General features: G+C 41.5%; 1 protein-coding gene across 4 annotated transcripts; it reads left to right on the forward strand.

Moving 5' to 3' along the window:
• Window positions 1-110: 110 nt before the first annotated feature.
• On the forward strand, window positions 111-27,447 carry setd1a (SET domain containing 1A, histone lysine methyltransferase). 4 transcript variants are annotated; one of them, XM_005921818.3, is made up of 21 exons: window positions 111-2,363; window positions 3,394-3,538; window positions 3,632-3,730; window positions 3,820-4,090; window positions 4,399-4,529; window positions 4,639-4,889; window positions 5,964-7,641; window positions 7,960-8,952; window positions 9,281-9,448; window positions 10,228-10,312; window positions 10,399-10,541; window positions 12,048-12,084; window positions 12,171-12,363; window positions 12,452-12,492; window positions 12,587-13,878; window positions 15,359-15,713; window positions 16,931-17,112; window positions 21,147-21,257; window positions 22,253-22,372; window positions 22,633-22,770; window positions 22,890-27,447. In XM_005921818.3, the coding sequence occupies exons 2-21, from the start codon at window positions 3,401-3,403 to the stop codon at window positions 23,061-23,063; spliced, it is 6,600 nt and encodes a 2,199-aa protein (XP_005921880.1). In that variant the 5' UTR covers window positions 111-2,363; window positions 3,394-3,400; the 3' UTR covers window positions 23,064-27,447. The 4 variants fall into 4 exon arrangements, with proteins under 4 accessions (XP_005921880.1, XP_005921881.1, XP_005921882.1 ...); XM_005921819.3 differs by lacking the exon at window positions 111-2,363 and adding an exon at window positions 2,370-2,704; XM_005921820.3 differs by lacking the exon at window positions 111-2,363 and adding an exon at window positions 2,370-2,521.
• The last annotated feature ends 280 nt before the right edge of the window (window positions 27,448-27,727 follow it).

A 27,727-nucleotide genomic window follows, 5' to 3' on the forward strand; every position in this document is an offset into this window, starting at 1 on the left:
ATGACAAGGCAGCTGGTTATGGGTGTTAGTGTGGTGTGTGGGTAATAAAATAGTCTCTCACTATTAAATTGATATACTTCTTTGGGTGGTAGTTGTTGAAAGAGTGAAGGGATAAAATGGGCACCAGAATACGGGTGGGGCTTGGTGCTAAATTTAACTAGTGGACTCCGTCAGCAGTCTGAGCTACATTTGGTAACATCGGCATGGTCGTGTCTTAACAGGCTGAAATATTATAGTCCTGTGAGGCTGGAAGTCATTTGTAATCATGAAGGTGTTTAATAGTTTACTGAATCTGGAGAAATGAAGTGCAGAAATGGACTTGTCATTTTGTCAGCTAAAATAATTTAATCCTTGTCTTTGGTAAAATGTTAGTTCCTTTTTTTTTTTCTTTTTTTTTAAGTGTGACAGTCCCAGATGTTTGTTTAATGAACTCCCCTCTCTGGTTAAAGTAACAGAAAGCACTTGTTAGTATTATTGGCAGTTTATTGCTGCCCTGCTTTTAAAGGTGAACTAGAACTACATCAATTTACTAAATATACAATTCAGCAGCACAAACCAGTTCTTACATATTTTGACAGGTAAGTTCTTTTTCATCTCGAATAAATCAGAGGGATAATAGATACTCGTCACACTCTAACACAAAGTCGGTTAAACTTCAGGCAATTGATCTGTCCAGTTAGAAAGCTAGAACCAATATGAATCCATTTCACCTGCTTTGGGACATTAAAAGTGACAACTGATGCAATGGGGAGTCAACAACCTTTGTGTGACTCTGCCAACCTGGCAGAGTCACACAAAGGTTCTGGTTCTTGTAGCAGTCTCAAGAGGTTAGAGGGGCATCAGCCCAGCAGCAGGAATAATATCTGCTCCTTTTTCCATAGAGAATCAGAGGGATCCCTACCAGAACTCTGGAAAATGCCCTCCAGCCTGGTTCATGTTTGTGACTGGACTCTGGACCTGGCTCCATGGTGGTGACACGAGGTCCTGGTATCTTTTAGTAAGATCTGCAATCACAGTTGTGCCCCATGCAGCTTGATAGGTCCACCACTGGCACCCTGTTCTTTACACAGATGAGAACAAGCTCATGCTAAGCACCTTGGTGTGTTCAAGTGACGGAGTGTAGGGACACCATGGCAAATGTTATACTGCCCCCAACAACATGGATTTGCAACAGTTTATTCTTCATAACCGGACAGATTGATATCCCTGCAGTGTAACCAACTTGGTGTAAATCAACTTATTTAATAAATTATGGAATCTCCTATCCAAAATGTCCAAGACCAACTTTATTGTCACACTATTCAACATTACAAGGCAGGTACTCCAGAAGGAGCTTATAAGCATATTTTACATCTGGTTAATTATTGAACTGGAGACAAAATCTTGAGTGCCCACCTTGAAGCTTTGGAGATTGTTTAGATCTTCTGTGCCTAAGGTCAGTCCGAATTATTTGAATTTCATGGTTTGTAGCTTATTTGCAGCAAGTTGCAGCATCAATATTCCAAGTTGTGCCCACTGGCTGCTGTTCTATCAGAGATGACTTTATGATAAGGAAATCCCATCATTGCTTCTCCTACTTTAGATAACGAAAAAGGACTTCAAACTCCTGGCTGGGATGCTCAGGGACTTCTACTCTTACACTATAGAAAGCATCCTTAGTCGGAGCATCACGACGTTGATGGTGGCCCTCAGGAGTGTAGTTACTTCAGTGAAGAGAATGAGGCGGAACTTTTACCTTCAAGCTGCGAGACTGCTAAATGAGACTGCAACTCACACACTGCCTATCTGATACTCAGCTACTCAACTGATAGCTGTTAACCAGCTATCTAACACAATGGGGGGTGCTGATTGGAATACTTCTCTATTTCTCTTTCTTTTGTACAGCCAGTCTGGCACTTAAGCATTTCACTACACATTATAGATGTGTAATTGTGTATGTGGCAAGTAATTAAATTCTTCAAGATGTAGCGGTATAAATACACTTAATATGTTGAAATAAATTCCTTTAACGTGTTCACTACAAGTATAATATGAGCCTTGAAAGATTTTAATATACAATAAATTACATTTGACAGTAATTTTGAGGTAGGTTTGCTTATCAGCCGCTAGAGGGACCTTTGGCCATTTTTTATACTTGCGAATGTAGGAGCAGATTCAAACCAATTTTTAAAAATGCGTAAATTTCACGCTGAATAAAACAAATGACTTTATTTACATTAACAATTTTTAATGCTGTTGTGTGTACAGTGTTATGTGTCAATGTGAAAGTTACCTGTATTTAGTTTCAGCTTTGACGAAAGTGCCGGTGAGTAATCGCAGGTTGCATTTTGAACACACTGATGGAGAACAGGCGAGGCTTTCAGGTTAGTTACGCGATGGCCGCTCTCTCAACAATGTCAGGATTTCGAAGCGAAAACAATGGCTCCGTTGCTCGAACAGGCGTGTTGCTGTTTTGACTAACTGTCGGAATGGTAGCGGTATCGTTTTAGCTCATCGGTTTTGCGTTAAAGCCGGGCCGGAGGTGAGCCGTTTCTGTTAAGAACTCAGTGTTTTTCTTGTTCGTCTCCCGGGCCTGGCTGGAGCTGCCTACACTGTAGCGGCGGGTTGCTACTTTCGGATGAGCGGGCAGTAGGTGTCGAAGAGGAGAGGGGTCTGAATTTAATTAAACTGAAGGTGAAACGAGTCTACAGATCCTCGTAGTGAGGCACGTAACTGGTAACATTTTATCGCTGTGGGTTGAGGGACATGAAGAGCATAGTTTTTAACTCCTAACGTGATGTTCTTGCTAACTAGCATTAGCTTACCGTACCGTTGACTTGCCCTAGCTAAAACGAGAAGGCATAACTAATTTACAATCACTTCGCTCTGATCTGAGGTGAGAGAAACGGATAGGTGGGCGTTTTACTGAGTGTTTCTGAAGCCCGATTCAATGCGTGGAACGTGAAATCTGTCATGATGCCGGAAAGCAGCAGTTTGCATATTCTAGGTTAGCCGTTGCTAACAGCAGGTGGCTAGCTGAAGTATATGGTCAGTGACGTAACGGTGATCATTGTTTTGACAGCACACGGCATCATATCCGCGGATAAGACCGTCCCATTTGCTAGTCTGTTTAATTTACTTATTTTACCCATGCAAAAAGAACTACAACTGAAATATAGATGTCCGAAAAGTTGATCGTTAGCAGCTGATGTGACGCAGCTCGCTAGCCTGACAGGTTGCCATACAGAGTGCTCATAGTCTGTAATTACTGCAGCACTTTGCATCTGTTTGGCTTAATTCCGCAGGGATTTTTTAAAGCTTACTTCCCTGTGCTGATGCCCGGTCTTTTTTTTTTTTCTTCTATCAGTAGCTTCTGCACTGTGTGTGTAATGGTGGTCTTTCTTTGTGTGACAGTTGTAGGATGGATCCAGACGGTGGGGCAGATTCACAAAAAGCTGTCAGTTTGCAGTGGAAAAGCTACAAACTCGTCCAGGACCCAGCCATTAGGCGTGTCACCCAGAAGATCTACAGATATGATGGAGTGCATTTCAGTGTGCCAGTGAGTTAATGTTCACTTTTATTTATTTATTTTTATCTTCAATCATTTAGACTATTGTTTGTATTTTGCATGCTGTTTATTTTTCGTCCCCAGGACTCTGGATTTCCACCTGTGGGAGAACTGCGAGATCCAAGACCCCGGAGACTGTGGTCCAGATATACAGAGCTGTCTCTGCCAGTGCCAAAGTTTAAGGTGAGAATACTTGGATTAGTGTTCATTTGACACGTCTCGGGAGCTTTGTTTGATTATCTTTTCACTGATCCTTTAATTTGTTACCGCAGCTTGATGAGTTCTATGTGGGTCCCATACCTCTCAAGGAGGTGACCTTTGCTCGACTCAATGACAACATCAAGGAACCCTTCTTGGCAGAAATGTGTGCCAAGTTTGGTGAGGTGGAGGAGATGGAGATTCTGTTTCACCCCAAGACTAGAAAGCACCTAGGCCTGGCCCGAGTATTGTTCACCAGCACCAGAGGAGCCAAGGACACAGTCAAGCAGCTGCACAACACCTCTGTCATGGGGAACATCATTCATGCTCAGTTGGATATAAAAGGTAAGTTAAAATGTCTCCTCTTTGCCATCTGATGCACATTGTTACAGTGATGCTTTAGGCAGTTTCTTTATATGCAGTTTGCAATTTTAAATCAAAAGACAAAGGGAGTCACTTTTTCATGTAATCTTATGAGCAGTTCCTCAAAGGAAGAAGACTTGCTAACAAAACAGTCAAATGACACAGAAAAAACTTAAGCTGCAGTTAAATCTAAAGTTTTTCATACAAACCATGTTAGATATAAATTGTTTGTCTGTTGATTCGGTTTGAGAGCTTGCATTTAAATAGCTGTGACTTTTATTTTTATACAGGTCAACAGAGGCAGAAATATTATGACCTGATAGTAAATGGGTCCTACACTCCTCAGACAGTGCCTCTAGGAGGCAAGGCTTTGACAGACAGGCTTCAGCCTCAGACTACAACACAGCCACAGCCTGACACGGTATTGTGACTGCACAAACATCTCTTCACTTATTTAGTGATGTCATGCTTGAGTGGTAATCTGAATGAAGATGCATTTAATTTTATACATTTTTACTCTGTTTCCATAGCCATCAGAAATGAGGCGAAGGCTTTCCAGTGAGCTTGCAGTTTTGGCAGCAGGGGTCCAGGCCCTCACATCGGGAAATGTCACACCTTCTGTAGAGACTGGCTATGATCAGCGTCTAGACACGCCCCCCTCCTCCATGGCAGGTCCTTACACCCCAAGCTCCTCTGCGTCATCTCAGGGTGGGGGAGGAACACCTTACAGCTCAAGATCTGGGACCCCTTTTTCACAAGACTCGGGCTATGCTGGTGGAAGGTTAGTTTCTGATAATTAACTGGAACAAAGCATCTTGAATAAAATTTACCTTAAGTGGTCTTACTGTTGTGGTTTGGTTCAAAGTACTGTGGAAAAGACTGAGGCACCCCTTGTTTCGATATATTTTGCTAGGAAAATGAGAAATGGATGCAGCAATTTATTGAAACATGCAGTCATACATGAAAATTAGGTTTATGAGGCAAAAAAAACAAGATTTGTACAATTCTAACAAGTTCGATAGTCTTGAAATATTTGTTTTGACAACCTTTTATTTTTTTCACATAGCCTGAACCTTCTGAGGCAAGCTTTCTTGTAATTTACTTAAGTAGTTTTCAGAAATAGTTCTCCAGACTTTTTGAAGGTCATATCTAAGCTCTTATTTGGATGTTGGCTGTCATTTGTTCCTTCTCTGTTTCCTCAGTAATGTTGAGGTTTGGGCATTGGAAAGACCAGTCCATGACTGATGGTGTCCATTTTTTGTTATTGCTTTTATTGTGTTTCTATGCTTTTACTGGATTGGCAGTATGCTTGGGATCATTGTCATGCTGAAAAATGAAGCTATTGCCAGACACTTTCTAGATGGTACTGAGTGGTGGATGAAAATCTGATGGTACTTTTCTGCATTAATAATTATAAATACGGTCCCAAACCATAACCGAGCCTCCACCATATTTTACCATATACTTCTTTCCTGAGCTTGTTGGTGCATATGATATGAAGGGAAATTTTTGGTACAAAAGACCTGGTCTGGTCTTATCATCTTTCATCATTTTTTTGTTTTTGTTTATTGTGTCCTTTGTTAGCTTGGCTTGCACAGAGGAGGGAAATGCTCTCAGGTTGTTTGTTTCAGTTGTGCGACATTGAGTTTCCATATAGTATTCACCACAATTAGATTTCACTGTATGTATGTATTGTATGTCAACCTCAAAATCTTTCTCATGTCATCCCTTTTAAAACAAAAACATTTAAATGACGTTACAACACAAACCACATTTTACCTTTTCACATAAAGTCAAAAAGCATCATTGTATGACTTAGTGGTTCATATATAAATTCCTCATTTCTGCATTTTAGGCATCCTGGTTACAATACTGGCACAATGGGCAGCGGCTACCCTCCCCAGGACATGTTACCTTCCTCATCTTCGTCTTCTGCAGTCTCCTCGACGGTTGGAGGATACAAAGTGTCACGCTACTCTGATGAAGCACAGGAACCTTCAGTGTATCACCGGGGTCGTCCTATGTACCCCCCAACAACATCATACCGTCCCAATGAGCCACCATGCTACCCCCCTTACCCTAATGTTGGAGGACCTGGGCCACACATGGCACACCACTCCTCAATGCCCCCACCACCTCTTGCCAACCAATATGATCAGCCCTTAATGTCAGAAAGGGAGAGGGAGCGTGAAAGAGACTCAGGGGGACGGTATGGGCCAGCGGGGATTGGTTCCAGGAGGTCATCTTATCATCACCAGCAAGACACAAACTCTTCCTCAAAGTACCATTCCCATCATTCCCACCACCATTCAGATCGCAGGGATGACAGGGGGTACAGGCGAGACAGCCTGGGCTCTCGGTCAGGTGACCACGGCCACCAGAGACACCGCAACCACCACCATTCTCACAACCACCATGGCAGCAGCAGCCGCAGAAGAAGCAGCCATGACCGGGACAGAGACAGAGACAGAGATCGAGATAGAGACAGGGACAGTGACTACTCTAACAGTTCGGATCCCAGGTACAATTCCAACTCGTACCGCTCTTCATCTAACAGCATGTCTCCTCCCCCATCATCTTACTCTACATACTCCTCCAAAGAGCCTGCCCCAGCCCCTCCTCAGGGATTGGACGTTTCCACTCGCCTAGGGAGCACAAGTCTCACAGAGAGGGGTTCTCTGCCTTCATTAGGTGCTGAAAAAGACTACCATGGTCACCACAGTGCTCTCCCTCCACCTCCCACACCTCCTCTCCCACCAGCTTCTGTTATTGCAGCAGCTGTAGCAGAAACACTTGGAACACTGGACTTCAACCAGGATAGTCCTGCTAGTGAAGAACAATGGACAAAACCCAAACGTCGTCCCAGCACCCCACCTGCCCCACCCAAGACACCCCCGCCTTCTTCTCCGCCCCACCCCACCATTGCTTCCTCTTCTAATTCTCCTTCTTCTACTTCCCTTCCCCACCATCTTTCATCTTCTTCTAGCTCCCCTCCACCCCCTCAAAGGGACTCGTCCTCCCCAGAGCCAGATTCCACCAATGAGAGTTTACCGTTTGTCTACCACAGCAGCAGTCTGGACTCTCGTATTGAGATGCTTTTGAAGGAACAAAAAGCTAAATTCTCTTTTCTTGCCTCTGATGAAGAAGATGAGGAGGATAGGAAAGAGGAGAAGCATGGGGGTGGAAGTGGAGCTGGAACAAGACGTGGGTCAAGTGATGCGAAAGGGGAGCGGGAACAGGTGGGGGACAATGGCGAGAAAGACCACAGGAGGAAAGGGGAAAGAGACAGAGATGGCCACAGAGGAAGAAAAAGGGGAAAAGGGGGAGAAGGCAGGAAGAGCCCCACAGTACTTACAGCATCTACACCACCCGTTTCTACTTATTCTCCCCACATCCCACCCCCAGAGGAAACTCAGGCCCAAGTCGGCCCAGCTGGTCCTGGAGCATTGCAGGAAGAGTCTTCACAGGCTGGATCTGCTGATGCACAGAGCCGGACAGGAGCCCACACACCACCTTTTAATGGACAGAGTCAGGTATGATCTGTCCTGATTCAATTTATTTTTATAAATAGAATCAGTTGTTTTGATAGTCACCCAGAAATACCTGTCTGTGGGCAGAGAAATAAATATTTGGTGGAAATGAATAAAAACCTCCTCAGTACCGACACAGTGATTAACATCCTGAGTGCTGTCAAACATAATGTTCATGTTTTGGTTTCTTGCTTTTAATGTGCCCGTTTCTATGTTAGAAAAGTGGGACAGAAAAATAATTCAGTAAGTGTTATTTTGAGAATTTGCTTCAATATGTGGGTGGTTTCTCAACTTAAGACAGTAAATTCTGTTTTCTTTCAGGCCTCTCCTCATTCCTCAGGAGAAGACATGGAGATCTCAGATGAGGAGGAGGAGACTACGACCATAACAACCGTGACCACCCACCAGCCATCAGTCACCTCAGGATCCTCACCTTCTTCATCTCAGGCTGCCATGACTTCACAAACAACAGACCCCTCATCTTCACCCCCACCCATCTCTGACTCTGCACAGCACTTTGGCACCTCCATGCACCCTCCCATACCATCCTACCCCCCTCATCTGCCCCCTCCACCACCCCCTGGTTACTCCCTACAACCCCCACCTCCACCAGGGATTCCTCCCCTTCCTCACATGGAGCTGCATCCTGAGTATCCTCCCCCCATGCCTCACCACATGTATGACTATGCCAGCTCCATGGAGCTGATGAACCAGTACAGTGGTGGAACCCCTATGTCTTTCCAAATGCAGACCCACATGTTAAGTCGCCTACACCAGCTGCGCATGTCATCATCCAATGGCACCACAGGCCCGGGTGAGGCAGCTACTGCAGACTACAATTCCTACCATCTCCACTCTATTCCACAACATCACACACACCACCCCTACATGGACCAAGAGGGCAATGGGGCAGGCACTCATTATGACCAAGACCACCGATACATGCCACCCCACATGACCTATCCCTACCCCGATCCCCACAGCACTCAAATACCACCCCATCCACACCATGGTATCCCGCCTCCACACACTGGCTGGCCTCCACATGTCTTACCGCCACACTACCCATCTTATATGCCCCCACCTGGCTATGGCACGATGCTGCCTGGGGATGGAGATGAGTACAGGGCTCCAGGGGAGGAGATGTCCATGCTGGCAGAGAATCCTCATGAAGCCACAGTGCAGATGGTCTTGGCCACTCTTATCCAAGAAATGAAGAACATCATGCAAAGGGACCTGAACCGCAAGATGGTGGAGAATGTAGCCTTTGCCACCTTTGACGAGTGGTGGGAGCGGAAAGAGACCAAGGCCAAGGTAAGGAAGCCCAGCCTCAACAATAATGAAGGTCATCTTTCTAAGGTTGCAGTTAATTTTTGTGCATGTAAAATAAAATAAATAGGCCCACCCTGTTACTTAATAATTTTACTAGTTTATGTATGTGCTTCCTCCATTTAACTGTAATTGATTTTTTTATAATTAGCATGTTTTTTTGTTTGTTTTTTTTAATGAAAGATGTCATTCCTGTTACTATTTCATCTCAGTTCAATGATGCTTTTATTAGTCAGTTAACTATATAAAAGAAAGATTGTTGTTACGAGGCCAGAAAAAAGTAATATCTTCTGTAAATGTCTACTTTTTGTAGCCATTCCAGACGATGGTTAGGGGGGTTTCTGCGTTACGGGATGAAGAGAAAAAAGAGGAAAAGGTCAACCGTCCACGGGAGCCTCTCATGTCTCTTGTGGATTGGGCAAAGAGTGGTGGCATGGAGGGATTTTCTCTCCGTGGAGCACTACGACTGCCTTCTTTCAAGGTAACAGTACTTTATTGCTGCAGATTTTGGTTTCATCTCCATGTTACTGTATGGAATCTATACTGCCTTCATATTTTATGTTTGTTTGTTGGAGTGTCTCATTTGCCATTACACCACCAAAACACTAGGTGGTAGTGGTGCTTGTATGCCACCTTGTTGAGGCACTTTGTTGATGTCACTAAATGGTAACTGAAACTGTTCTCCATGTTGGACCTAATAAATACAGCATTTATTTAGTTGTACTGAACTCTGTTTTTACAAGGGAGACCTGTCCAGTGTCAGGAGTTAGAAAAGACAGTAATTTCGTTCATACATGGACTGAATGTGACATGAACATAATAAAACAGCATAAGTTTCACTGCATTATCATCATGCTGTTTTCATGCTTATTGTTTCTCAGTCAATAGTGCAGTATTTACAGTGCATGTTAGTACCAAATGGACCAATAATAATGATTGTGTTGGTGCATTGTGTAGTTGGAATTCTTATTAGATACTCTTCAAGCTACATTTAAGGCTGTCACAGGTAAACCATACTGTATAAATGTTTAGCACAGTATATGTCAAGCTTAAGTCAATAAATGGTGTCAAGAGTGTAGTTTAAAATAGCTGATATTGTCATTCTAATATTTTGAATTTTTATGTGGTACCACAATATTCAAAAAGTGTACAAGTGTTTGGTCAGTTTGTGGTACTTCCTCTAGTTCTGAAAAATAGTCAGACTTTGTAAAGTCAATTTTGGGGGTTTTTTATTCTTAAAAAATACTTTGAACTATGCAGGTGAAACGGAAAGAACCTCAAGAGTTTGAAGAGGGCGACATGAAACGGCCACGGCCCTCAACACCACCGGATGAAGATGATGAAGGTTTGCTCAGCTGTAATTCAGGCTTTTAAAAAAAGGTTGGATTACTTGATCTGCTCCATGTAAGTCTTAAATTATCCTGTTTTCAGCTGCTGACGAGAGATTACCAGAGGCAGACAGGCATGGAGCTGAAAGGGACAACAAGAGGAGGAAAAAGAAGCCAAGAAATCGGAAACCCTGGGAGCTTGACAGTGAGGGAGAAGAAACATCTGATGGTTCTTCTACTGAAAAGGTTTGTCTGTTTGTTTTAAAATTGTGATTCAAGATTAAAACACAATTTTTAAAAAATGACTTTCGATTATTAGAATATATGAATGTGATAACATGAGTTTATAATTCATGTTGTCATTTATTTTAGTTAGCTACAGATAAGAACAAAATTGTTAGCCTCATATGAAAATTAAAGTTGTTTTCAAAACTTTCCAAAGTAGTTTCTACCTCTCAGCTGTAAAAGGCTGATGGGATGTTGCTGTCACCCCATTGGGCAGGCGGGCATCCCAAGTTTGCGACGTCAACGAGGCAGCATAGGATTTTGAAATTCATACCACTGGTGCGTCAACTAAAAATCTCACATGAGTTTGACTCCCGGTGACCTTGACCTTCTGAAAATCCTGTGAATACAATAACTCAAGAAGGAAGTCGCCTAGGATTTTCAAATTTATGCTATATGTGCATCCATTAGGAGGCTGAGGGGTAGAACTGGTGATCACCAGTATTTTAAAACGTACAAGGGATTTTTAACATAGCACTTGTAAGGATACTATTTATTTAAATTTTTTTAGAAACCATAAGTTGTTTCTTGATTTGTTTTTACACACAATAACAATTTTTTGAGAAAACAAAAATTACCAGTGTCACCTTTATAAGTCGCCAGAAAATGTGACCTTTTTATTGAGCCATAGCACAAACCACTGCTGTGCAATGATGTGCTTTGACTTTGTGAAGGTTCAAACTGAAGGTTATTTTCCAATTTGCATGCAGTACTAAAACAAGCAAGGGTTTGAGGTGTCTAAAGAGCCCATTAACAACTGCCAAGACACTAGTGAATGACTAAGCAAAGTTGGAACCAAAGAAATGTTTCCTTTGGTCAGATGAGACAAAAGTAGAGTTCTTTGGCCATGGAGACAATGCTTATGTTTGTAGAACATAAGCTTTGTTCTCCAACTCAACAACACCCAAGCATGGGTTGTTCCTGGTACAGAAAGCCAAGTTAACATTGAGCCTTGACTTGAGTCCCACTGAAAATCTGTGGGGTGAACTGTAGACTGAGGTCTGTGCCAGAAAACCCATTAAATCTCTGGAGGAGTTTGAGAGATTTGCCGAAGAAGAATGGGCTGCGATTGGTGTGTGTGTGTGTGTGTGCGTGCGTGCGTGCGTGCGTGCGTGACTTGATGAAAACTATAACAAACAACTGCAGGCTGTTATCCAAGAAAAGGATACGCAGTTGGTTATTAATATCAAGGGGGGTAATAACCCTGGTAGTTTTTATGAAATCTGTGTGCAAAGTAAAATAATGTAAGCATCCAAAAAAAAACTATGTTTGGAAAAGCTGTGTTTAAAAATTCCATGCTCTCTTTAACACCACTTAGGAAATAGTTCTGTAGTGAATTGAATGCAATAAAAAGAAATTTTCATAGCAGGGTTACAAATTCTGTCCTCACCTGTAGATGGCAGGATGTCACTGTGATTATATTGTTGTGATGACAACTTTTTTTTTTTTCCCCCCCCCCATGTTTAGGAGGATGAGGAAGACGAAAGTGGAAAAGAGTCTGATGGTAAGCCACAAACAGGAATCTCATAACTTTATGTTCTTATTTTCAGCTATCATGACTGTTTACATTGACTTTTTTATTTTTTTTAGATGATGTCCTCAGTGCAGACAGTGATGACGAGAGCCTCTCATCCTCTTCTGAAGGCTCTTCATCTTCAGGATCTTCATCTTCATCCTCAGAAGAGGATGAAGATGAAGAGGAAGGAGAGCGGGCAGAGAGTGAAGGACCAGACAGCATGGATGAGTCAACTATGGATAGCACAACTGAGAAAGACAATGAGAGGTACATCACTTGTACTGCTGTAATCAGAATTATATAACAATGAATGTTGTACTTTTCAACATTCAAATGCTTGTTTTTTTTTTCTCAGGGAAAATAATGCAGCTGTTCCAAAGGCAGAGGTCAAAACAGGTTAGTCAGAAGTTGTTATAAATCACCAAAAAGCACCAGTAACATAATTGCTTCAGTTCGAGTTCAATCTTTGAAAACTTGTATCTTTTCTCAGGTGATACAAAAGATGGCAAGGCAGACACAACGGCGCCTACCAAACATCCCCCCTCACCACCATACCCACGCCCTACATCCCCTATCGTTCTTGTGCCCCCTCTCAAGAAGCGCAAAAAGACAGTCTCCTTCTCTACAGACGAGAACGAAAGCAAAATGCAATTGCCAGCTGCACCACCATCTCCGTCGCAAGTTTCGGGTGAATCTCCCCTCCTCTCAGGCAGGCTTCCAGACTCACCCATCACTGCAACCTCACCCAATTCATCTCGTCCCAGTCAGGGCATCCAGCTGCTTCCCTTTGCCTCTAAACCAGGCGAAGGGAATGCTCTCATTGTGCCCCCATCTGGACGAACCCAAGATACCGAGGAGACCAAGAGAGGACCCCTCATTTCTCCCCAGACTACCCCAGTCAAATCCCCTAGCAAACGCGGTGCAGGCAAAGAGTCTCCCAAATCTCCTGCTCCTCCTGTTATGGTGTGCCGCACTGTGCAGAACCTGCCTTTGGACCATGCCTCTATGTGTAGGATGGCCTTTGAGGAGGCCCCAGCACCACCATCTGTCAACAAAAGGTCCAGAGGCAGACCACGGACATCTAGCCTGTCTACTTCTTCCTGTCACTCTCTCAGAGAGGAAGATGAGGATGAGGAAGAAAGTGAGCAGAGGTTAAGACTAAGAGAACAGGTTGGGGCCTCCAGCCTCCTGCAGCTGGCCTCTGCTTCAACAACTGACCTTTCTGTGTTAGCTGATGTGGCTTTGAAAATGGACCCTGATCCTGGAGACTCAGAGGAGACAGAAACATCTGATGAAGCAGAGGAGCACAAGATGGAAGGAAATTACTTCGCCCCAGAGTCACTGGCTCTCCTTATGAGTCCAGGGGCTGTAATCGTCCTTATGGAGCACAACTACTGCAAACCCCCTGTTGTACCAGTACCAACTGGTGCCAAAAGGACTTCCTCCAGACAAGATTCTTCTGTTTTGCTCCCAGCTGACCTCAACTCTATTTCTGGGGTGCTTGAAGCACCAGAGGAAGTCATTGGAGATCCACTTACGTCACGGGGAGATGCAGGAGAATTCTTTTCTGCAGTGGGAGAGATGTGTGACTCTGAGGATACGGGCCAGGTTACGCCGGTGTCTCCATCACCAAAGAAGAAGAACCTAATTGGCAAGGGTTTTGAAGCTGAAGAGGAAAAAAGCAAAAAGAGGAAGAGAAAAGATAAAGAAAACCTTGAGGTTCATCACACAAAAAAGCAGAAGGAGCAGCCAGGCAAGAAACAGAGGAAGCGGAAATTAGAGGTATTTTTGTCACGTTTGTTCCTGTAAGTGTTTGAGATTGTCATAACCGTAAACATGCCACAGGCAACAGTAGCACTGACTCATTACCAGTAAGCCCAAAGTTGGAATTTTGAAATTGGTACAGTTGAAGAGTTTTACACGTCTCGAAAGAATTTTCAGAATCAGAATCCGCTGGTAAACCTTTGGACCTTTGGACTCTCCAGACCAGGAATATATTTCCAGTGTAGACAGAAATGTAGTTTTTGTGCATGTTTTTTTGCATTTACAGAACTGTGTGATACAGTTTTGGTTTTTTTTTTTTTGGTTTTTTTTATTCTTGGATGTGTTCTGGCTGAAAACAGATGGGGTAACAACAGGGTGTACCCTGTAGAAGCGCTCTGCTCTCAGTCTTACTGGTGCAATCACACTAGAATTACTGACATTTCCTTAGCATTGCTTAAAGCTAACGTCAGCCAGGTGCTTTGCATCATAAAAAACTTTTTACTTGCGCAGATGAGTTTTCATTAACCATAAACTTGCCACCTGCCAGTGACATGACTAATGTCCGATGGCGCTCTTTGCAAATACAGCAGGTAACAGTCCAGAGACTTCGTCTGAATCCAACTGTCTCAACTCGTGCACTATATATGAAAAAGTACCAATTTGGATGAGTTTCTGATTTGTTTTTGAGTCTCTGCTGTTTTCACCCCCTGAACTTAGTCAGACGGATTCTGAGGCATCTCCTCTCTTATAGTTATTTGAAATACCAGATGGTGCTCCAAACAATAGGTTACCTCAGGTTCAGGTTTAATCTTTGCAAAAATTTCTGGCACAACTTCACCTGCTTCCAAAGTGTGTGGAGAGGATGAAAAAAATCACAATGCAGGGACTCCAGCAACGCTTAAAGGGAAGATGAACAACTTTATTGACTGACCAACGCATTTTGGCTTGTGGCCTTCATCAGGGTCATAGTAACACATAGAATTGTGCTTCAATAAAAGGCAGGAAACAGAAAAAAATTCAAATTAACCAATCACATCTTCATCAGTAAACCAGCTGACATATAACAGGTTGGTATTGGTAAATTGGTTAAGGCACGCCCAAGTAAACACTGGACTAGATAATTAATTTAATTTATTTTATCAACAAAAGAAAGAGAAGCTTTCTAGACATCTCGTTTTAAGTCTACATTTTAGAGACATAATTGCGAAATGCGTTGGTCAGTCAATAAAGTTGATCCTCTTCCCGTTAAGTGTTGCTGGAGTCCCTACATTGTAATCTTTGATCTTTACCGCATCTTGGCACAACACCTGTGCCTTTTTTTCTAAGAACACTTATGTTCAACCAAAATGTCAATGACATTCAGTCACTGAATATAGTTATGAATATTGTTATGGATTAGATGACTTTAACTGGCCAGAGAAATGTCCAATGTGTCAGTCTGTATTAGTGTAAACACCACATAGACTAGAAACTAAAAGACTGTTTTTCTTTCCTGCAGGACTCAGATTTGGACGAAGATGTGGATGTGGAGGAGCTTGAATCTGGGGAGCTGTCCAGCTCAGACACTGAGGAAGAGTTGGTTGAAGAAGTGAGGAAGAGTGAGCGGCTCTTTTTGCAAGAAGCAGGAGTAACAACATCCCAGAACTGGTCGAAACCTGTCCCAGCGCCTGAGCCACCAGCTGTGAAGTTTGACAACCGCAGTGAATTTGAGCAGATGACCATCTTGTATGACATCTGGAACTCTGGTCTGGATGGTGAAGACTTGTTGTTTTTGAAGAAGACTTATGAGAAGCTGCTGCAGGATGACCATAGCTCTGACTGGCTCAATGACACTCATTGGGTCAACCATACTAATATCCTTTTCAGTGATTATCTTTCACCTCAAAGATATATGGGCACTAGGGCTGCCACGATTTGTCGACTAGTCACGATTACGTCGACTATCAAAATCGTCGACGACTGATTTAATAGTCGACGCGTCGTTTGAAGCTTTGTAAGATCGCAAAAGACGCAGAAAAGTAGCAGGATTTAAGAGTGTAATAACGGACTGAAACAGAAGATGGCAGCACTGCATGTACAAGGATGCCAGCTGCCGTTAAACCCCGAAGAAGAAGAAGCAGCTGTGTCCCAGAATTCATAGCGCGGCCCAGCTAGTTTCCAACAATGGCGGCAGCTAGTTAGTTTTAATATTACTCTTATTATTCTTTCTGGGTCACAAAATAAACGTTTAACATATTTTCAGGCGAGAATGTAGCTGTGTAAACCTCAAATATCTGGCTCAGTTTATCAAGGACACCACATATTTTCAAAAGCGCTCCGACGTTTTCGGAGACGTCTGTTACCCACTAGCTCGATAGCTAGCCGGGGGCTAGGTCACTAGACGCCGTGAGAACACCGGACTCCCGGCAAATCTGTTTTCAAACCCACCGCCGTCTTTCGCTACTCAGGTTAAATATATATGAGTCACTTAGATAAATTAAAAATGTTGTTGTTTGGTTTTTTTTTTTTTAGTATTTTATTTGTTCCTGAGTAAATCGGTTTGGCTGAGATTAAAGTTATAGTTTTTACACAGCTGAATAAACGTAAAGCAGACAGCTGATTATCAGAAGTGTGAGATGCTGGAGAATATACTCCGGTGTCCTGTTATATTTTAGATAGCAAGGAGTTTATTAAACTTCACCGAAACAATCTGCAAATTTCATTAAAATTTAATAAACTATCATCTTGTCTTTATTTTTAGTTAGCACCTTAAAAGCTTAAAGCTGTAAGCTAATGATAGTTATATAAGAGCAGATGCTGCTGGTGCAATAAGCTGTAGTTTTACGTCCAGTGGATGATGATCTGATTAGTCGACTAATCGCATAAATAATTTGTGACTAGTCGACTATCAAAATAATCGTTTGTGGCAGCCCTAATGGGCACTAGGTTTGATTTACATGGAAGTGACACAATATCCAAAAAGTCTGACTGTTATGAATTTACTAAATTGTCTGCATAACGCGACGTTTTTAAATTCAGGAATGCTTTGATATTTGGTGCCCTGTTGTCAGCCTTGACCTTTGGGCTGCACTAACCAATTTGCCAAATCCTCGCCGCAAAAAGAAGAACACAGATGGGCAGCTTCGTGAGCATGTGACCGGTTGTGCCAGGAGCGAGGGGTACTACGCCATCAGCCGCAAGGAGAAGGATGTCTACCTGGACCTTGACCTACCCGAGCAGGTCATACGGGAGGTGGAGAATGTCGACACCTCGGTAGGCAGATTCCAAATCTTTTTGGATGCATCTTCTTTTATTTCTTTTCCATTTATTGAATCTGTTGTTCTCACATCAGTTTGGTTTTGTCTGTTAAAGCAGTTGAGAAGCTTTGCTGAAATACTTGAGATATCTTGCGAAACTTGTTTGGCTTTTCCTTAAAACGAGTCGGCATCAGGTAACAGGCCGACGCACTTGGACAGTTCAATGTTCATGTTCACTCGCTCACAGATAACGTTCACTCTCCTAATCTAATGTTTGTGAGATTGGAGATTCTGTTGTGCCTGATCCTTCATTTGTTGTTGAAAGAACAGGATAAAATGCCCGTGAGGTGAATCTGTGCATGCAGCACAACCTAAAGTCAGTAAATCTGATTGGCAGTGGAGACGTTGGTGTGGACGTGCTTTCGATTGTGTGGAAAGTTGAAGCCGGGTTTAAATGGAATTTTAATGTGATATCCAGTTGAACCTTTTTTTTTCCAGGAAAAATATTTTGCTGGTCTCCACTGCCTCAGTAATCAATTATTAGGGGTTTGTAGCTGTTTCAGGGTATTATTATAAAGTCAACATTTGGCTAGATAGTGCCTCTCAGGCATTTGGAATGGAGGTGATTCATATTTGGCTTAGTTGAAGTGGTAATTTTAGGATTTGAGATGGAAAAAGGTGAGGGTTTTCAAATGACAGAGAAGTAAGATGATGAGTATGTGGACATTTACAATACAGAGGTTTTAGGCATTACATTTGTGCTGTCTGGTGGTTGAGACAGACTCATGCAGGGAAAACAAATCATATTTAATTTCAGTCACATACATCACTGCTCATATGTTTAAAGCATGGCATGTATTCTTTGTCAGTAAAAAGAACATTAAATTCAACAAAACAACAACAGTGCTATAAGGGCTGATAATAATCAGTAAATTATTGATTTATAATCATGCTAAAAAAAAAAAGAAGGACAATACAAACTGAAAAACTGTGAAAATAAGAGTCATGGAGAAACGTGCGAGATGCGTGTCGTTTCTAGTCGGGCTTCCTGATTTATCAGGCTTGTATGAGTCAGAATGTGGTCGTTCACAGGAATAATGTGATGTCTGAAAACATTAGGCTTTTGTTTTTCCTTGCAAGACTACTTGAAACAAATATTTCTTGCTGACTGACATTTTTTTTTTCTTTTTTTTCTCATCATCTTTGCTGTTAGAAGTGGGTTTAGAGTGGTAATAGGGTGTGATGAATTTAACAACAGACGAAACAAGTGCGGCAACCTTGAATGTAAACGTGTAGTTTTCCCTTTGTTTTCCCGTTTTGTTGGCAGCCATAATTGTAACATACTTGAAATTGTATGTTGTGTCCACTGCTTTTGAGTTTAATGTTCATATCACGTATCTTATCGTCAGTATTCAAAAACAGTACAAATGTTATTGCATTTCGAGAATGTTGAAGAGTGAATTCTTCCTCTGGGCCAGTGGCAGGATGTTTCAGTCCAGGCGTTATTTCACGTAAAGCACAGTGATCATTCCCGTTTGTGACACAGGAAATCCATAATTCTTTTTTCCTGATTTAGATCCGGATTTGTCACATGTGAATTACTCCTTCCTGAACAAAAGATGATGAAACCAATTTACGTCAAAGGATCCTAACGATCACATAAATTCTTATGAAGTTCCCTGAAAAGTTTGATCATAGTGAGTGTCACACCTTTAAAGTGTTTTGGAAAGAATAATCAGAGCAAATGTGCAACTCCAACTTTCGTCAAGCATGGTTGAACAGCTCTAGAAATTTGCACAGCACATGTATTCCCAATCCAGAATTAAACCAATTCTCCTTTCTTAAAAATAAAGGAGAAAATATCACACATTCAAAAACTGGAGGATTTGAATACATGTTTTATGTGTTTTTTATTAAAAAAGACTGGGTTCAGTCTGTAACTTCCATGAAATACTGCTGAATTGGGTGCCACTTAGCTGGAAATACAAACAGGAAACATGAGCGCAGCATTTATTTACACAAACACACTAACCACTATGTCTTCATTAGAATTTACTTAGAAAAAACAAAAGCAGTAAGGCTAGACCGGTTGTGCACTTATCACTTTGTATTCCAAGGCACGATTTGCTCAAGTATAGACATCTCCCAGCCTAAAGCAAACACAGACATGCAAAAATAAATATTTATTTTTTTTAAAAAGTCAGTTTTTTTTATTTACAGCCAATTAATTTCAAAGACCTGGGGCATGAAGCCACTGAAGGAGGCGTGTGGACAGAGAAAATAAAAATGTTTGAATGAATTTAGGGAAAATAAGTTGGAATTGCTGATTGTATTGCACTAACCTTTAAATAGAGTTCAGCTTGGATGATTTTTTTTTATTTGTTAGTAATGGCTGATTAAAAATAATGTGTGAGAACCATTTCCTGTGTGCCAGGAGTAATTACAGTTGCACTACATGTATATAGTCCTACTGCATATATGTTCATGTGGTCAGCTTTAACCTACAGAGCTATGGTTGCCCGGTGCATAATGCTGGGCAGTAACATAGTATGTGTCCTGAATGCGTCACAGTATTTTTAACAGTTACTTTCAGCTCTTTGTGAGTATTACTTTGGTGTAAGTGCAGGGAAAGCTTTCTGATAAGTCTGCCTAGAGTCAAAAGCAGAAAAAAAAGGAGTAAGAGGGGTCACAGAGCCCCACACATTTATCATAGGCCTAAATATGGCTATTACTGTGATGATTCTATGATTTCATCATGCAACGTTCCTCTTTTATAATGCCCGCAAATAAGGTTTGGGTCACTTGGGGGTGATGATCTTGATGCTCGTCAGACACTCATATGATGCACCGTCATTGGTCCCATGTGCAGCCAGTTATCCTCCACACAATGCCAGATTGTCATGGAACGCAGGAACATTTGAAAAATCAGCTCACTTAGTGTTTGTGTGAGTTAGAGTGGAAAATCCACGTTATCGTGTTGCTGTGCAAGGTTTATTCCTCCGTAATGTATTTCCCATTTAGCCGTTGTGCTTTCCCTTACTGCTTCCATGGACACAAGCATAGTTCCTTAGAATAATACACACAAATTATTATATTTTACTGTGGCATGTTTTATGCAGTCTTGCTGTTTCTAGAGTTACAGACTAATTCAGACTCTGCACAGAATGAGATGTAACTGGGGCACCACATCAGTCTGCGTCTTTTATTATCTGATCAAAGTGTCCCAATAACTGAGATATGTCTCTGCTGCTTTGAGGTTTTTATGTGCTTATATCAGGAACAAAGAGATGTGTCGTGATGAATAATCCCTGTTTATGTTTTCAAACCAAAGATTTGTGGCAGGCTTAAAGAGTTACTGATACTCAGGAGGATCTCTCCCCCGCGCACAGAGCAACACAGACACACATGATTTAACTTCATGGTGATACATTGAAACAGCTGTTTCTCTTAGCTTTATAGGTGAAACATGAAATGTAATCTCATGGATTATTATCTTGATTGTAATATTGATCTGTTTAGTACTGAAAGCAAAGCATTAATTGGTTGTAAAAACACAGAAGTTGCATAGTCTGACAAAATCTAAAATGATGTTTGAGACGTAGCACGAGAACATGTCAGTTCATTTTGTTTCAGTTTGAAGTTTCTAAGGAAGTTTCAGCTGATTTTTTTCCATAGTTTCCTTTTCCTTGTTTTTGGAAATTTGTGCTACAGTTACACTGCTGGGCTCCCTTTAACACTCAAGTTTTTTTCACAGTAGTTATGAGAGTAATTTTTGATATGTATAAGGAACACAAGTTAACATCTGAAGACTTTAATTATTGAACCATAATAGAGGGAAGGCAGTAGTTGGGACTGAAGTATTCGAGGGCAGACTTGCTTCTATTCTTGCGTAATAACTTTTCCAGTCATATCTCTTTCGCACATGAACCTCTGCTACAAGAGCAGGGGTATTGGAAATTGAGGTTCATGCTGTTACCCGTCAAGGCCATCTGATGAAGTCTTAGTGTAACCGTTGCACTCTCTGAAGCTCTTTTGTTTGTTTCCTGGCAGGGTGCTAACCGAGTGCTATCAGAGAGACGTTCAGAGCAGCGCCGCCTCCTCACTGTCATCGGCACCACTGCCGTCATGGACTCTGACCTGCTTAAACTCAACCAGCTTAAGGTACAAGCAGTACTATATTCATGTGGTCACTTACAGACTAAAGGACAAAGTTAAACTGCAACCTGCGACTTGTCAACAGATTTAACTTTAAAAAAAAAAAATCTTTGCTTAAAAAACAAAAACACTGTAAGTTATGCCACCTGACACAATAAATTAAATGGTTTACAGTTCACGAGTGTAATCAAAAGGTCATCTAAGGAATGAATTTCCAGAGCCTGAAACTGATTCCATGCTTTTAGAAGCGCATAGCTGAATTTAGTAGGATATATACCAACATGTTTTACAGTCTAAACACAATACAAACAAGACGTCTGTGAAGGTTCTCAGTCATCCAGGTCATCGTAGCTTGGAAAGAAAAGCATCTGGACTTCTTTAAGTCCAGACTTAGACTACAAACAAGACCAATTTTGGCACGAACTCTGTGGTTTATTAATCAAAACTCGCAAAAGTTTTTTTCCAAGCCTCACAAGATGAAACTCAGGGCTGAATGCAGAAGTTTTACCTTCACAATGGTGGGTTTATCTTTTGGTTTCAAGATGAATTTGTTTAGTTGTTAATGCAATGTCTGAATAGGCGTTTTTTTGGAAGGTGGCTCTTGTCTCGTTTTTTGTGTGCGTGTGTGTGTTTGGTTTTGAAAGAGGCTGTATCTCTGGCTTTCATTGTTACACAAATCCGGGGTCGGAGTCACAGATCTGCCTCTGTGCTAAACATGCAGAAAATCTGCTCACTACAGTAGGTCAGTGGTCAAACTTTTGGGTGTGGGCCTTTTTTGCATGTTCTTATTCTAGTCAACATTTTTTTTTTTTCTGGTTTTCACACCAAATTATCAACTTGGATTAGTTTACCTTTTTGAATTGTTGAAGAACCAATTATAAAACAAAGATATAGCCTGTAAATACTTAAAGCTGTCTGTTAATTCAGGACAGGTTAGTTTATAAAAATATCTATTGCTAGTAAGGCTCCTCTTAAATTACATCCGCTCTGTCCTGATGCAGTTCCGAAAGAAGAGGCTTCGTTTCGGACGCAGCCGAATCCACGAATGGGGTCTGTTTGCGATGGAGCCCATTGCTGCTGATGAGATGGTCATTGAGTATGTGGGTCAAAACATAAGACAGGTATGACTTATAAGGAGTTTTGTGTTTAACCAGTGATGGTTTTTGAAACTTTTCAGCCATCTTGACATCTAAATGTTTTCATTATCCACTGTTGCCACTAAACAAATCTGTAAAATACTTATACAAATAATAAATCTCTAAGAGTCCTGCTGTGTTGGACCCTTACTCTTGCATTGTAATATTGATATGACGGTATGTGAATTGCAGTTTTTCAGACACTTTGAGGGTGTGGTCAGTCAGAAAATGTTCTTTATGCGCAGATGGTGGCTGACAATCGAGAGAAGCGTTACGCACAGCAGGGCATCGGGAGCAGCTACTTGTTCAGAGTGGACCATGATACGATTATAGATGCCACCAAGTGTGGGAACCTGGCACGATTCATCAACCACTGCTGCACTGTAAGTCTGAAAACACTCAACAATGATCTACCTCTTACATGCTTTAGATATGGACTGATGTTAAGTTCTGCAGCTGTCGCCCTTCAGTCTGTCAATGCTTTTTTTCCCCTCCCTTGCAGCCAAACTGCTACGCCAAGGTCATCACCATAGAGTCCCAGAAAAAGATTGTGATCTACTCAAAGCAACCCATTGCCGTCAACGAAGAGATCACGTACGATTACAAGTTCCCACTGGAGGAGAACAAGATCCCTTGTCTGTGCGGAACGGAGAACTGTCGTGGGACGCTCAACTAGTCAACGCACTTCTCTACCACACTTACCAATGGCCAATGGCCAGCCATACCCGTAAACACCTCGCTTTCCCCATGAGTTCGCTCTCCTAAATGTGTAACTTGAACCACCCCAGTACCCTATGCTGCCCCTCCTCATGGCCTCATAGCCAGCCTCACAGTACCTAGGACGTAGACACGCACACACTTGGCACTTTTCACACGCAGTTTTCATTCTCTAGGCAGTTCCACAAGCTAGTGGGTGATGGATTGGTGTCATCTGGCTCTCGATGCATGACAAGGCCTTTAGCATCAGCTCGTTAGTGGCAGTATTACTGGACAAAACCGGGTGCTCCAAGGAAGTTGTTGCGTCAGTCAGGGCATGAAGGATTTGTCTGATTCCATGCCGACATCCGTTTGAAAGGAGACAATGTGGAGAAAAAAATAGAAAAGGACAAACGTTTATTGGCACTCTCTCAGACATGGCTTCATTACTCTTTTAAAGTGACGGCATCAGTCAGACATGGGTCATTTTTATGTTCCTCGTGACTTACTTTCAAAAGGATTATATTTTTGTAAATAACTATTGTTAGTATCAACTTTAGTGAAGTGAAACTACAATTTCGGTGTCCATTTCCTTTGCCATTATCTCTAAGAGCAGCACTTGTTCACGTGTTTGCATGCTGCTGTGGAAGTTGTATTGTGCGTCTCATAATCAGCCTCTGAAATATTGTTTTTTCTTTATTGGGTGTAGCTGAAACAAATCGGTGAGGGACGCTTTGATCTTTAATAAAAGCAGTCGGTAGGAAAAATGTCGTCCAGAAGTTACTGCTGATTAGGGCACTTAATAATTCACAAACATGCACAAGACGTGCAAAAATAATATTGTGCATAACTATCTGTAGGCTTGGCAGCAAGCAGAGCTGTGCCAGGCTCCTACTCTCTAAGATTTTCTTTCTGACAGTTACAGAAGCCAGGGTGTTTATCCAGATGTGAAGCAGAGGCATTTGGATGCCGTCACGTTAATGATAAGGAGTTCATGTCTGAAAGGGGCTTTCTTTTGTCGGCGTCGTCCAGGAGTCACTCCTCTAGTGTCGAATTCCTTCTGTAACCACGCACCCATACAAATCCGCACAGAGACGCACACGAATACCAGAAAAATTCAGGGTTTTTAGACTCGCTCACTAAGGGCGTAACTTTTAAGATAAATCACTTCAATCAATTTGGTCTTCAGTTATGCAAGATTTCCAAGCGTGAGGGTTATTTTGGAGCTTTTTTTAAAATTTCATTTCATAGTATTATATTATATTACTATTGCTGTTATTAATGGTATTGTTACTTATTTGCATTAGCTGTAAGTATATTACAGTGAAATGAGCTTCAGTGTACCCATCCACTGTCCTCAGTGGCTTTGTGATCCACCAGCCCTATAAATCCTTTCTCCTCTCTCCACTGTGTGTTACTCTCCTGTTTTGCAACAGTCTGTATGAGAGTAAAGCCGTTTTAACCCACTGTGAAAATGTGTAATTTAGGTTTCAGCTTACAGTGTGTGTGGGTTGTTTTTTTTTTGGTTTTTTTTTTTTAAATGCCACTGCTAAACTTTTATATTCCCCTTTTTGTTTTTTTGGTTTTTTTTGTTTGTTTTTTTCTTCTCCAAACTTATGGATACTGACATAGGTGCTTTTAACAAATTATTTGTGCGCTCTTTGTGGGTTCTTTATTCATCTACAATAATTAGGGCTGTGCTTGTGAAATGCAGTTGAGCACATGTCCAGTGGGGGTGGGATCAGAAATTGTCAATGACTGTTTCTATCACCAACACAATGGAGGGGGAGTGTATACGTTCATAACTCACATCGCTTGTTTGTCAGCGATGATTTGGCACGCTATCTGCTGTGTCAACAGAGAAGTCGCAAAAGTATGTTCCGTTGTCGACAAGGTCACGTCCCTGTTTGTGGGTGAATTCTAAAGATTCACAAAGGACGCAATCCTATTAGCAATGACGCTGGTTTCACAGCCGTTGCGTTTGTTGGTTAAAAGCATGTATGTCAGTGACGTAAGTCAAGAAAAGGTTTTGTTGCTGCTTACAATATATCACCCTATTTCGTTTCAACACGCGCACAAATTCCTGTTTAAACAATTGACAAAAGCGTTTTCTGCAAATCCTTCTCCCTAGTTGCTTTGTTAAGTTCTGAATTACACAAGTGAGTTTGTGAACAATGCTGCTGGCTTTGCAGCCATTTGCTACAAGTTTTCATTTCTAGCAGAGCCCCAAGTCAAATAAAGTTATAATAAGAAGAAGAACTCCTTCGAGGTAAACTTGGCTGTTTGTAAGGCACATATATTTGATTTGGTTTCTGTTCAAAGACTTAAAGTTCTTGTTTTCCCCTTGTGTTGCAGATCTTTGCAGAATTCATGAGAATGCATTATATTTTACTTCAGTCATCCCTTCTGAAAGATTGCAACTCAAAAAAAAAAAAAATCCTGCTTACAGTCTGTTTGCATTGTAGATAGGTGAAAGTGTCCGTGTCCCTGCGAGGTTAACAATCCTAGCCAGTTTCTGATACGTTGCAGACGGGGATTTCAGTGACCTTTTGTGTTGTCTTTTTTTTTATTTTCATGGCTATGGCCGTCCAAAGTTTAACTTTGATGTTGAACTTTTAACTAAACTCCTGTTTTTTGTTCTTTCCCAAACAGGAAAATGTGTAAGATATTTCTTGTTGCAATGAAAGCCTTTCAGTACAAACCAACCCTCTTTAATAAAGGAGAAAAAGATGAAAGGAAAAAGCAAAAACAAAAAAACAAAGAAGTACATGTAAATATTGTAGAGGTGTTTGTTTCTTGTAGAAACACACTGATTCCAAGCTGTAAATATGTTGTTCCGTTTCCTTACTCAATGAGGAGGAAACATGTACATACCTTCCATTCATTTATTTTTTATTGTTTTTCCTTTTAATTTGATGATTATTTTAATATTATTTGCAATATTTCTCTTGTATTAATGCGTTGGACCCTTTATTAATGGTGCATTAAAATATTTTTTAAATAAATGAAAATCTTGTGTTTTTCTTTACCAAGTCAGTGTCCTGCTGGATATGGATGTTCAGATTGGAAACAAGCGTGAGAGTTTGACTTCTAGTTGATCGCTCTCTTATGCCACTTTAAGGGCATGTTGGTTGAGCAGGAAGTTGTGTGCCGGAAATGAATGCATCTGCAACTGTCATAGACTGTAAGAGGAAGCAGTGAAATCTGATGAGAACAGATGGTGACCTGAGTTGACGAGGCTACAGCTGGCTAACATGTGCCCCTATATGCACTAAAAAGGGAGAGCATCTTTTTAGTGCTCTCCCTATAAGGCCAACTTTCTTCTGATCCACTGTTCCTCACAGTGAAAAGTAGGTGAGTGTGTTCAAGAGGCAAACATATTAAAAACATCAGCAGAAAAACATGGACCATTTTGTGTAAGGCATTACTTTTACATTCACAGGTCTCCTGATCCATTTTACTATAACAATATATTCATGACAGAAGGAAAGTAAAGGAAGCAAGATGAGGCCCCCGTAGCTCCCCTCATCACTTTTGAAGCCATTGGCTACTGGTTAAAAGTTATTGAGGGCAATAAAGGCACCAGGTTCAGGTTTGTTATTCTCAAAACAAGTTGGCTAGAGCCCGTCAAATATTTGTAAGTTCATGATGTCCCTCAGGCACAAGGAAGGGTATGTTATGTTCTCAAACTAGCGCCACTGTGGCACCAGTGCGCCCCAGGGTGGCTGTGGCTACAATGTAGCTGCCATCACCAGTGTGTGAAAGGGTGGATGACTGGTTGTGTAAAGCGCTTTGGGGTCCTTAGGGACTAGTAAACCGCTTTATAAATACAGGCCATTTACCACTTGACTGGCCATTTACCACTTAGGTTACATAAGGTGTAGCAGAGATGAATGAAGCTGATGTTGCTTAGGTTCATTTACTGAATTCTAATTTCATACCAACTTAATTCAGTCTAGTATAAAGTTCGTATAAACAGTATACTGTCAGTGTAGAGGATGGAAATTAGCCAGGACAACTCATGAAACATCTGATGACATCTGGTTGAATTCAGTCCACAAAGAGAAGCAGGCCAGCTGATCACAGCCTGTACACTAAGGAAATCTACTGGAGCCCTCAATAGAAAGTATTGGGAGTTGTGATTCTTTTCCCCACGCTGAGCCATTAGAACCAATTTTAGGGTTCCTCCATGCGATGGGCCGAGCAGTGAAGGAAACTCTGGCACAGGTTAAAGTCCAAAATAAAGTTTTTTTTCTTTTTATTTAACCCAAAAACAAAGTTGGTTACATTACACAAAAAAATCTAAATCTTGGGTCAAAGTAACAGAACTCTACTCAAAGTTGACAAACAATACTTATAACTCAAACAAACTGACCTACCCAGTGGCTGATCAACCCACAAAAAGGGGTAAATCAGAATCAGAATCAGAATACTTTATTGATCCCTAGGGGAAATTATGTTGGTTAGAGTGTGCCAGTACAAACAGTAACAAAAACAGACAATACAAGAAGTACAAGAAGTAGCACAATATATACATACATATAATTCACTTACTGATAAATAAAGGAATGATTTCCTGTGTCGTGCAGTGGTGCTTTTTGATGTCAGTCTCTCACTGAACATGCTCCTGTGGCTAGCCAGCAT

Source organism: Haplochromis burtoni, unplaced genomic scaffold, assembly GCF_018398535.1.
Source record: "Haplochromis burtoni strain Fernald_Lab_line unplaced genomic scaffold, NCSU_Asbu1 Contig_52, whole genome shotgun sequence".
Lineage (NCBI taxonomy): Eukaryota > Metazoa > Chordata > Actinopteri > Cichliformes > Cichlidae > Haplochromis > Haplochromis burtoni.

Excerpts from the sequence above, each read along its gene's own strand:
- setd1a (XM_005921818.3), top strand. The coding sequence starts at position 3,401 with ATGGATCCAGACGGTGGGGCAGATTCACAAAAAGCTGTCAGTTTGCAG. Across the intron at positions 12,493-12,586 it reads AAAGGCAGAGGTCAAAACAG|GTGATACAAAAGATGGCAAG; the intron begins GTTAGTCAGAAG and ends ATCTTTTCTCAG. Across the intron at positions 21,258-22,252 it reads TTAAACTCAACCAGCTTAAG|TTCCGAAAGAAGAGGCTTCG; the intron begins GTACAAGCAGTA and ends GTCCTGATGCAG.